Raw genomic sequence first — 13,074 nt, 5'->3', positions numbered from 1 at the left:
CCCAGTGTGGACAAAACACAAATCTTTCAAAAAAGCTTAAAAAAATGCTTAGAGTCATTAATCACAAATATATTACTCACCAATTACAGCTTTCATATTACTAAATAATTTCATTGCCATTTAGCATATTGTTAGTGTTTTGTAAAGTACCTTTTTAAGGTAATGTGTCTTTTTCAGGGTGTATGGCTGAAAGGCTGAAGGAAAAACTAATAGAGAAGGAACGAAGCATTGATGTAGTTGCTGGTCCGGATTCCTATCGGGATTTACCACGTCTTTTGACTGATGTCACTGATAATCCTCACCAATCAGCTGTAAATGTTATACTTAGCCTAGAAGAAACTTATGCCGACATAATACCTGTCAGGGTAAATCCAGAATCTCCTTCAGCCTTTATGTAGGTTTCCTTATTCTTTCTTTTAGCGTTAATTCACGTAAGTAGCATATATATTATTACTATGTGATTTTGTGGTCAAAGAATATTTTTTATATGTGAAACATCAGTTGCGTGAAGTGCTTTAACTTGCAATAATTTGACCTTCCTTGTTGCTAGCCGTGCTCAGCCGGCAACCAGTTGTTTTTCGCCTGTGCTCAACACTGGTCTGATCTAATAGACTGTATTAAATTGAGACTCAGTACACGTCAAGAAAGTGTCTCTAACAAGGTTTACGTAAGGAAACCTGTTCTTATACAGTCAAAAGCTGACCAGCTCTAAAGGCAAATCAGTTATTTTGATTACTGCCTCTTCTGAGTCAATATTGAATGTTAACTTGTCCTTTGCTCTTTTGCTTCTTTAGTTTATATCTTTCTATTTTATCGTTTTACTTTTCATTCGATTTTCTTCTGTGTTATTGTGAAGATGTTCTCTGCAATATATTCAAACTCTGGTAAAACATTAACCATTTATTCTGTCGTTATCCTAACAATGACTAATGGCGTTAGAAGATAACTATACTAAACCTCTGATGCCCCGGACCCGTAAAGTGTTGCAGCAACTGTAACCCATGAATTAAATTTGCAGAGCAACAGAAACAATATTGTCTATCAGGATTGGACTCGAGCCGTAAAGGCGTGACAAAATTTTCTAGCTGCTAATAACCGTCAAATTTAACTGATATTCTATAGACTCTTCTTGTGTATGCAGATGGCAAGAATGTAGCCCCTCCGTAACAGAGATAAAAACAAGCATGGACACCAGAGACTAGCTGCTGACTGGATTCTGTTGAATATTTTCTTCCTGTCTGTGAAGCTATATAGCTGATAAAGAGGCATTTTGGCATGTCTCTCCCCTACCGTAGAGGTCGACTCGGGTGCAAATCGTAAAAATACGGAACTATAAGCAAGTTTTTCACTTCGCACCGTGTTAGGTTGGAATTTGACGTCAATTTTTGATTGACGAGCCTTTATTGATATTGCCCTCAAAGAAACCCTCCCCCTGCTATTTCTTATCGCTTATAAATGTAGAATATATCTAGATTGTTTTTTTCAAAAATCGTTTTTAAAATTTGTGTTTTCCATACGGTGTTCCGTTCTTTACTAGGTTATCCTACTGGAGCAACCGTAAAAATGGTATAACTATGACATTAACTTTCACTTCTGAATAAATGGGGATGAAATCTGACGACTTCTAGAAGTTCTCTTGACTGATAGAAATTTGTGTTGCAGTCTCATCTCTCTCACAAAGGTAAGAGCCCCTGTCATCAAGAAAGTAGAAACAAAGAAACTCTAAATGTTATATCTGAAGTTGGATTTATTGTTCTAGTGGACTGAATTCAAACGGAGCTTTTAACCCCTACAAAAACTATATCTAAAATATTTAATATATGTAATGTAGCTGTCTATGCATCACCTCTACAATGAGTACTTCGACTAAATTTGAAAATTCATCTGGTGAACTAAGCAGTTCAACCGTGTTTGGGGTTATAGTATATTTGTTATACCTGTTGTAACATAATCGTTTTACATTTAGCTAATTTCCTACGAAGTTTAAATTTTAACGCTTTACTGTTTGGAAAAAGTGGCTTTACTATATTTGAGATATAATATCTATCTGGTGAACTGAATAATTCAACTACATTTGGGATTATATTATTTTTGTTATGCCCGTTGTAGTATAATATTTTTGTGTCGGGCATTTTCAGCGAAATTTTAAAGTCCAACACTTTACTGTTTGGAAAAAGTGACATTAATATATTCAAAAAATTCACCAACATTGTTAGATTTTGCGTTTATCTACTTAAGATATCTACTTTGCGTTTATCTACTTAAATGACAATCTACTTAAGAGTGAATTTCGCCCCGTACTGAATAAAAAAAGAAGATGGTTTGTTAGGTTATGGGTTCAAGTTTTCACCTCAGGAGGAAATAGATTTGTGATTTTATGTATCGTTTCTTTTATGAATATGTATCCTTTGAGGTAAATTGATTTTTTTTTTTTTTTTTTTTTTTTTTTTTTTTTTTTATATACAAACCTTGAAAAATTATTGCTGCTCAGTGACGTCGCTAAATAAACTAAGCAAATAGTTCATTTACATGGACCATTTCCCTATCATTGTTTTTTTTTTTTTTAACGTATTTTTTATTGAATTGAGATCGACAGGACCTTAACAAAATAGAATAAACATTTTTTAGTTATTTTTATAATTGTTCATCCTTTATTTAGAAACTCTTCTTCCATATTCTTAAGAATCATAGATACAACCAAAATGATCTATTCAGAATTATTTCGTACTCTAAAGTTAGGATTTCTGTGTTCCTTGTCTACACAATGTGTATAAGCCTAAAGTGACTATGTTTTAAAAAATAAAAGTAAGTTTGAATTTTACGCTTTAATCTGAAGAAACAAAATGATTTTATAATGAAAGTAGACAAATATTTGGCAAAGGGAATATTGGAGGGAGGGAAAATGTAGTTGGTTAAACCGTATGTGAGTTAAACCCAGAAAATTGACTCGCCCTAATTTGCCAACTAAGACCCTCAAATAACATTCAGACCCTCCTCAAATCGCTTTTAAAGTTGAGAATTTGCACAAATAAACCAATACTTTCCCAAATGTTGCACATAGTTCTTCAAGTAGGCTATTCCCTATTTAAATAGAACAAAAATAAATAAAAGTTTAACTTTTGTGTCCAATGTCTTGTGCAAAATTAATTGCACACCATTGAGCAGAAGCTGTGTTCTCATGCTCAAAGGATTGGTTATTTGGCTCGATCGAAGGATCAGTTATTTGACCCTCACGGATCCTAACAAAGATGGTGCACATGCCGTAAAAGCTGGAACTGTCTAGATAAGAAACCTAGATAAGGAACTGTCTCGATTACATTCATTTCTTGGGGGTAGATGGGAGTGAAATTCTAAAAATGGCATTAAAAGTGTCGAACTGGTTTTAAACATATTACAGGTCGTACAGTTTCCATATTTTCGGCGGAAAAGGGATATGCAAAAAAATTATTTATTTATTTATAACCGTCAATGAAAAGTATTATTCTTGAAAGACGATGGTTTTTTGTAGCCTACAATAAAAATTAAAAAGGCAACGTTTGTCTATTCTAACTTATCTACCTATTTAGGAGGATAAGCAAAATAAGTGATCTTGAGCCTGAATCAGATTACTGTCAAGATTGGTTTAGCTCATTCCTCATGCTTAGAACAATGAAGATAGGTATCTGGATACCAGAATATCTTGTAGGCTACCTAGCTTGGTTTCAGACCCAGATCCTGGTCATCAAGCTGGATGACTTCCATCTGTCTTCAGTTGGAAATTTTACTGATAGTATTCCGGAGAGTAGGTTCTAAATAGAATTAAAATTGTTAAGTTGAAACCTTGCATTTAAACAGGTATCACTCCCCCTCCCTTAAATATGTTCCATATTTTTCTTTTCTGTCTTGCTTTCTCAAAACAGAGGAAGCTGAGCTAAACGATGATTTGAATCTATAGTACGGTCGATACCACCGTTAGCGAAAATTGCATTCTATTAGTGTTTGACAGACAAGTGAAAATATAAAGATTGTTAAATAGGCAATTTTATGACATAATTTTTCAGATCAATCATGAGAGGTTGTGATAATATGTGTTCTTACTGTATTGTCCCATTTACTCGGGGCAGAGAACGATCTCGTCCGGCAGATTCAATTATAAATGAAGTTAGATATCTTGCTGATGAAGGTATCAAAGAAATCACCTTACTTGGCCAAAATGTGAATAGTTACAGGTAAGATATTTTTCTTTAAATCATAAATGCTCAAGGGTACCGAGAGGGGGGACAGCTGTTATTGAACATAACAATTACATATAGAATAATATATATATATATATATATATATATATATATATATATATATATATATATATATATATATATATATATATATATATATATATATATATATATATATATATATATATATATATATATATATATATATATATATATATATATATATATATATATATATATATATATATATATATATATATATATATATATATATATATATATATATATATATATATATATATATATATATATATATATATATATATATATATATATATATATATATATATATATTTTATGATTACCCTTAGAATGCCTTTTCATCCCCCCCCCCCCTCTTCTCCAAAAAATTGTTGATGCCCTCTGACTACCTTATCGAAACTATATAGTCTTTGATTATTGGTTTTGCATTTTCATATTTGAAATAGTATAGTTTTAACAATGAAATAGAGAACGTTTCCAACTTTGCAAGGGGGAAAACTGTGCTGGAGTAGAGCTGATATTTGGTATGTATTTGGGTCGTGAGACACCAGTTAAAGCTGATGTTTCAGACAATTTTTATCTGTGGACTAGGCCCACGGAATATTTAATGAATATTTAGTAGTGTGGTAAAGCTAGGAAGCCAGATTATCACCCTTGTGTTTATTTACTAATTAAGCGATATTGTGAATACAAATACAGTTTACAGAAAAGATTTAGTTGATGAGGAACACCGTACAGGCCACCCATTGAGAAAGTAAGTTCCTATATGGAGGGAATCTGTGTTTTCTCCTACTCATTGAGAGGACTATAGTGAACTTACGAAATGCTGTATCATTCAATAAAAGAGACGGCGCGTTCCTGAAAAAAAAACAAAAAAAACGTTATGAACATTTGCCTTCCCCTTTCACCCCTTTCCCCGCTTTAAAATGTCTGACAATGTCAAAAGAATGAAATAAATTTGATGCATTTGATATTTTAAGCAAAACGAGATAATTTTAAGCATATTATGTACGAGGCTAAGGGCTCGACTCCCTCCGAGGATGATTTTCTCAGAAAATAATTCAATTATTTGCCAACTAAGATGATAAACCCAGCGAAGATGAAAATAAAGAAAGTTTTTGATTGTTTTTTTTTTCAAGCTGAAAAAAAAATTTCACCTTGAATTAGAAAACGATTCGACGGAAGTTTTCGGTCTAGTACCTCTAATTTCTATCACAAAGCCAGTGAATTTGGAAAAATTTAGATAAAAACAACAACAAAAATTATGGAATATAACCCTGTGGTAATATGACCGCAGGGTCATACGACTTCTGATATGACCTTCTAGTCATTATGATATGACCTTTGGTCCTTATATAGTACATATATATATATATATATATATATATATATATATATATATATATATATATATATATATATAATTAAAGTCAAAATATTTTAGTTTCATATCCAGAAGGCTGAACTGAAAAACTGAAACTATTTCGTCAGAAAGACCTGACGAACAAAATTAAGAAAAATTGCAATTCAGAGAAAAAAAACAGCACACTCTGTTCAGATGCTACAATAGGGGAAGGGAACGTATTGTTTACTCAACTAAACCTTCAATTCTTTAAAGATGAAATCAGAAGATGATAGAAAAAGAAAAACTGAAACAAGATTGTCAGAAAGACCCAGAGAACAAAAGTCCCAGTGTCGTCACCCCTGTATCTAAAAAGGGACCGATCATTGTATGCTGTGTAAATTGATAGATTGTCGGTAATTCAAAATATTAATCAAGCGTGCTCAACTCCTGATAAGTATCTGGTTTTGATAGAATTTAGTCGAGACCAAGTCTCTAAAATGGCTGCAAATGTTTTGGTAGACGTAGAATTAGTAGGATAGTTATTACGGCTCGTCAGGATTGCTCCTAAGCATTTGACTCGGGAACATATCCTTAGCTACTTTTAAGTGCTGAAGCTCGTAAATACAATCATCTAACTGTTCTTGTCTTATAAAAGTAAGCTGTATAGTGTTATCAAGTGTACTGCTCCTAATGGGTATGCTAAATCTTTTACCACATTTTTGAACGTGCATGAAGTACGTTTGACACATGGGGAGTATTCTTTCCTTCTTCTTTATAACACCACTGTAGCGGGGCCCAGAAAAATCATAGAATGGGTTTATTTAGACATTTAGATTTTTCACTTCTTTGTTAATTTTTAAATTGTTTTAAATTTTTTTTTCAAAAGAGAGACAGATATTTATGTTGACTTTTGAAAATTTTGAAGGAAGATACTGTGAAATATTCGAATGAAATTAAAAGAAACTAATGTGTTTTGAATCTATCCAATATTATATTAATAGTCGGGGTTATATATAGTTGCAATCATATTCTATGAAGCTACACAAAATTTTTACAGCTTGTGTGACGGATAAATTCTTTTCTTTTTCATTCATTTCTTTTAGCCAGATTTTACGGGTTTCGGATCTTCAAATTTCTTTAGTGTAATTTGTTTTTGCTTGCAGAGATCTCTCCGACTCGGTTTATTATGGTGGCATTTCTAATAAAATTGGTGGCACTTCAACAGTCCCAGGATTTAAGACGGTTTATAAGGCTAAAATAGGAGGTCGAAGATTTGCCGATCTGCTTGACAAGATTTCAAGTATAGTACCAAGTATTCGAATACGATTCACCTCACCTCACCCTAAAGACTTTCCAGATGAGGTAACTCAATTTAATTTTGTTTTCACAAATTTCCTAAGTAGAGTAAGTGAATAAGAAAATAGTAAAAAAAAAAAATTCCTGGCTTTAAAAGTATCATAGTATAGTTACGTAATTATAAGACATTGAAATAGCTAGCTCATTTTTGATTGAATAGCATAACCTTTGATTCCCGTTGATACGATTTTTATTTGACGCAAAATGGCACACGGATAGCAAATACAGGAAAGTCGCAAAAATTTTCACACAGAAACGGCTCACTGGAGCCATTGAAATGCAAAAAAAAATATTATAAAATATTTAAACAATATATGCATAGGAATAGGCTAAATCAAGCTCTAGAAGCCAAGAAAAATATTCAGAGGATTAAACTATATTAGCCCCGACTAGCTATGAATTAAAAATACAATTCTTATCTTCTATTATCATTGTCCTGGAAATAATCCCCAAGGCGCTGACGATTAAAATCTTAAACTAAAAAGACATGACCCTTGTTTTCTTTGTCAGATATTAATGGAAAGCTTCTGATAAACATGGTTAGTTTCTCAGTTACTTGCAATTTATGGTTCTAAAAAGCTTTCAATTCAGAATAATAAACGCAATTTTTAACGACTCAGTAGTAATATTTCAACGCAACCATTGAAGCGTTGTGACGCATAAACTTACAGCAAAAACGGAGGAAATTTGATGGATCACGCATAAACCGCCGCTTTTGCGTGAAATCGTATCAGTGAGAACCCAGGGTAATTCAATATTGCCTTTTGACTGCACTGTCAGCATTAAGCATAACCATACAGAAGATATATTAAATATTAATAGAGGACTAAATAGGAGATTTTATGGGGCTCGGTTTAGTCCTTTCTAACACCTAAGGACCTTAGTTATTGACATTAATCTATTATTCAATGAATTAGTTTCATCTATTGCTGAAAATCTTTTGGTTTTGAAGAGACGAAATTGGGTCATCTTAGCCATTAATAAGAAAGCAAATATTGGTCATGTATGTTTAATATTCTATTTGTCTATTTGTCTAACATGTATGTTAATATTCTCTTTTCTTCTTTTTTGTAGCCTTTCATTGTATGCATATATTGTATTTTACAGGCTTTCAAATACATTACTGCTATTAATAATATATCTATCGGCATAGCCGATATGTCGTTTGCAAGATTTTGAAAATATATAAGAAACTATGGCATCTGTATCCAGGAAGTTTACAGATTGAAGATGTTGTTGTATTGCAAAAATTTAACATCATACACTTGGTGGACCAATCTAATACCTAAACATAGCCTAATATTACCACCATATTACTGGTAAAGGCCCAAAAAAGTGGCCAAAAGATATTAACGCCACCGTTTATGTTTGTGTATCTAAAAGTAAAAAACAACCTAAAAAGAAGACAGACCTCCAACACCAATATAAATATCAAACATTTTGTAGTTTTTCAAAGAGATTTGAACAGAAAAATGATTTGTGAGGGGAATTTTGCATCTTCAATTAAGATTACCTAGATAGTTTAAAGAATAATTAATATATTAGCATTGATTGTCCTGCAATCGTATAGGCTCTATTGTAATTTTGACCTATTGTTAATTTGTAGTAGGAGGGTGTTGGGCTCCCTATTGGAATTGTCATGAATTACGTAACTATTGTGAATACCATACAGTAGATGACAATATATATATATATATATATATATATATATATATATATATATATATATATATATATATATATATATATATATATATATATATATATATATATATATATATATATATATTTGTTAGTGGTGTGACAAATAATTTAGGAAATTATAGGCCAATTTCTGTTCTTCCTGTCCTATCATGTGTTTTAGAGAAGTGCTTTGCTTCCCGTCTTTATGCATATTTAAAACGTCATAATGTGTTACATCCTACCCAATTTGGATTTCGACATGGTTACACAACGGAACAAGCTATTGCCTATTTAAGCAGTGTATTCAATCAAGCGCTGGATTAAAGATACAGGGTGTTAGCAATATTTTTAGACATAGTTAAGGCTTTTGACACAGTAGATCATGATCTGCTGCTTCTAAAGTGTAAGTTTTATGGCATAAGAGGACCTGGGCTTAACTTTCTGCATGAATTCTTAGCAGGATACCTATAGTTTGTTCAGATTTACTCAAAGTGTTCGTCAAATTTTTCAATTACATGTGGAGTTCCACAAGGCTCTGTTCTTGGACCGCTATTATTCTTAATTTTTGTAGATGATCTTAGTCTATCAATGTCAACTATCAAAAGAATTTTCAGTAAATTATTCCATGACCTACAAAAAGTGACATTACCGATGTTTGCTTATGACACGTCGCTTGTTGGTCTTGCAAGAACTGAGAAGGGATTGCTTGAATTAAGCAAGCGATCGCTAGACACAGTCTCAATTTGGATACTTGTAAATAAACTACAAGTTCACCCGGCTAAGGTAGTTTTATTATATTCTCGAGAACAGCTACATATTATCCATCGATTTTTTTATTAAAATATAGTTATGGTGAGATTGAAAGGAAGTCTTGTGTCAAGTATTTAGGTATTACACTGGATGAAAAATTGTCCTTTAGGAAACATGTCAACCATTTGATGACGGAACATCGGCGTACTTCTACAACTCACACATTTTGTCCCGTATCGCATTTGACAGTTGTTGTATTTCTCTATAATACAGCCTTATATTTTATATTGTTCTTCGGTATGGTTAGGGACATTTCCGTCAGTAGTGAATCCAATCGGAGTTGTCCAAAATAAAGCCATCCGTTTACTCTGCAATAAATGTTATAGTGATTCTATGAGATTGGAATATGGAAGACAAAAAATTTTACCGGCTGCTGGCTTACGGGATTTTTATCACCTATTATTTATGTTTAATTTTTGTTTATTAATTTCATGTTTATTTTATTCGATGGGGTTTGCTTCAAGACAACTTTACAAACTACAAAAAAATGCATGTAGTTTCGTTACTTTTGAACGAGACACACAAATTTCGGGAGGGAGGGAGTCCCCTCTGGTTTGGGTTCCCCAATCCCCTCTGGATTGGGCTCCCCTCTGGATACGACGCTGATCAAGCAACTAGTATTAAAAAATTATATGTAAAGAGATTAATGTATGTAAGATTTCTTAGTGGAGTACACAAAGAAGGTTTAAGGATACTTGTATGATTTACGCCCTACCGCTAAAGTTGATCATTCGTTGACGCATAATAGAACTTTTTTTTTTTTTTTTTTTTTTTTTTTTTTTTTTTTTTTTTTTTTTTTTTTTAGTTTCTTGCAGCGTGAGGCAAGACAAAGAGAAGTGACAGAATAGATGGAAAATATATAATTTAGGCTATATATTTGCACATTAGGGGGGGGGGGTAAAGTATTTGGACAGTGTGAAGTTAGAATACAATTCTTACCACATAATATGCAGAATAATTGTGCCTAACACACTAGACATGCACACCCGGTATGCTTTACCCCACCCCCGTAATGTGTAAATATATAGCCCAAATTGGTTTCTAGAGTAATATATTTTTATCTTAATTTGGTATATTTCATTAGAATTGAGCGTCAGAGAAACATATTAGAAGAATATTAAGTAGGGTGTATATCATAAAAGTACCGGTTTAACTTGCGGTAACTCGCGTTTTTGTTAATGATTGCTGGTTTTTGGTTTGACTTGGAAATTGGTTTTATTTTTTCTTCGTTTTTGGTTCATTTATTCATCTATGGCAGTATCTGTCATATTTTGTTTGATGCGATTATTCATTTAAATTTTTATTCATGCTGTTTTCATTTATACATTGATAGTATTTCTTTTCTTTCCATTTTAATTTTGAATTATTATATGACATTATTTCTACTTGGTTTAGGTTTTAATATGACCTTTTACTTCTCTTTGGAAAGTTTCTTTCGGAAAAGTTTTTTTTTGTAAATTAATTTCTCTTTGTTTTAAATTGACATGGTTTTATTATTGGTTATCATTAAAAATATTTGTAAAGTGTTTTTTTTTCTGTTTTTCTGCGTAAGAATTAAAATGTTGTACTGCAAGTTAAATTTCGGACAGAGTTTCAATATTCAGTCAAAATTCTCATTTAATAGTAGTTTCTGCAATGAGTTTTTAATAACTGCCGCCTACTTTAGAATTTCGAGTAAATGGAGAGAATGCTCACTATTAATATGAATTTAAAATCTGCGTAATATTGCTGATTCACCGTTTTGAAAACTTTAAGGCACACATCATAAATTAATCTAGTTTAAATTGCGATTATCCTATTTGAAGACCTTAAGGCACACATCATAAATTAATTTTGTTCAACACTTGTATAAATATATATATATATATATATATATATATATATATATATATATATATATATATATATATATATATATATATATATATATATATATATATATATATAATGTGTTCAACTATGAAGTTCAAAGATTTAGGGCATAGGGCATATAAAATAGAAAAAATTGAAGATTGGAACAGCAATTTTTCTATCTGCATCAAAAATCTGACAATAGTTAAGAAGACGAAGCATTAGTAGAGAATAATTGGAAACAAATTAGTGTTGATGAAAATTTGTTTAACCAATTTGTTGCAATTCTAATTTTCCGCTTCTGAAATACAAGTGTGGCGTTAAAATCAAGAAAAATCCTATGTTATTCATAAAATTTGGCTTTTTCATCGACAGATATGACTATGGTTTGGCTCGGGCATTGACTAACTTTCTTGGGTGGATTCTTGTTGTTGCCTGGACACTTTTGGAACAATTTCTAATTAATGAAGTTCCAAGGCATACAATATCTTACCGATTTTCAACTCTAGTGCTTCGGTGCTGGAAAATTTGAGGGTTATAAAATAGAGGTTAAGACTGCCAGTGTCTTTTTCAACCGATGGCTGCTTACAGCTATAACTTTAAATAAATAAATTGTCTTTAAAACAGGGTATTTTTATATGGTAAAGATATAGATAATAATGGAATATGCAAACTGGCCACCGGAGCTGCACATCCGGTAACAATGACTGATCTCAGGATATTAGGGTATACAAACAAAGTCCTTGACTTTTAATTTGTTATCTGAAGCAATGAACTTCATTTAGTAAACTATCATTTGATGGATAGTTTTCTGTCAGATTATAGGTTCTATTGTAGAGTTATATTTTATCTCAAGCAAGCATTAAGTTAAGTGTTATCAGAGGGATGAGCATGATAGCCCTTAAAGTGAATTTCTTTGGGTGTGGTCATATTTCACTGGCGGTTTTTGCTTAAAAGTCAGAAATTGTGATTCAGAAACTTAATTTTTTGGTTGTAAAAGAAAATGGAAATATGTCACGGGGTCGAACTTGGGGTTATTCAGACTCTGGTTGGAAAAGATGAACTTTGGTTGTACACAGAAAGAGGATCGCAAAGATTTGATATACATTGAAAGTAGTAAGAGGCAAATCAATTTACAGAATACTTTCTGACTTGTATTGCATCCATTCATCTTTGTTATTGCATCCCTTTTGGTGAATTTTAGACCTGATTGTGGAAAATTTATCTTGGTCAAATTACATAAAAAAGAAATCTAAAGCAGAACATTTTGGCTAATATTATGGGAATGGGTCAGAAAAATTTCATTCTGTGTGACAGAAAAGTAGTTACAGGACTTTACTCATTTAAATGAGTAAAATTTTATTCCAAGAAAAGGTAGACAGAAGCATCTGCACAGGTTTGTAAAAACTAGGAAATGAAATGACAAAATTTAAATTTGACTTTTTTTTTGCTCTAGGGTCGCACTTGTGCGTTTGTACATTTGGCTGAAAAATTCATTTTACGGTTAAGTATTAGTATATGAATTAATTTCTGCTCTTACATCAGTGATGGTAATGCAAGTAGGGTTAGCTAACAATAAAAATAACTGTTGCTAGGGAGAGATATTGGTAACTGTTGCAAGAGAGTGAGAGTGAAGAATTAGAGAAAGAGATGGATAGGTGTTTCTAGAGAGAGAAAATTAAGTAACTAGTTGAGTAGTCTTGACTGAGAAATGTACCAAAGGGCCTCGGAGCCTCCCCCCCCCACCCAAAGAAAGAGAGTAGAGTTTCAAGC

General features: G+C 32.1%; 1 protein-coding gene across 1 annotated transcript in view; it reads left to right on the top strand.

The window, feature by feature from the left end:
• The window catches only part of LOC148956705 (CDK5RAP1-like protein), a 76,830-nt gene that overhangs the window by 15,221 nt on the left and 48,535 nt on the right, over positions 1 to 13,074 (top strand). The window contains exons 4-6 of the mRNA XM_089096115.1: positions 178 to 394; positions 4,041 to 4,208; positions 6,765 to 6,963. Of these exons, the coding sequence (XP_088952241.1) occupies positions 178 to 394; positions 4,041 to 4,208; positions 6,765 to 6,963 (584 nt within the window). The remainder of the gene's footprint in view (positions 1 to 177; positions 395 to 4,040; positions 4,209 to 6,764; positions 6,964 to 13,074) is intronic.

Source organism: Artemia sp. Qi Xiang Cuo, chromosome 1 (assembly GCF_049724085.1).
Source record: "Artemia sp. Qi Xiang Cuo chromosome 1, ASM4972408v1, whole genome shotgun sequence".
NCBI classification, from domain to species: domain Eukaryota; kingdom Metazoa; phylum Arthropoda; class Branchiopoda; order Anostraca; family Artemiidae; genus Artemia; species Artemia sp. Qi Xiang Cuo.
Note: the sequence above shows the minus strand (reverse complement) of the source record. Positions and strands in the feature narration are given on the sequence as shown.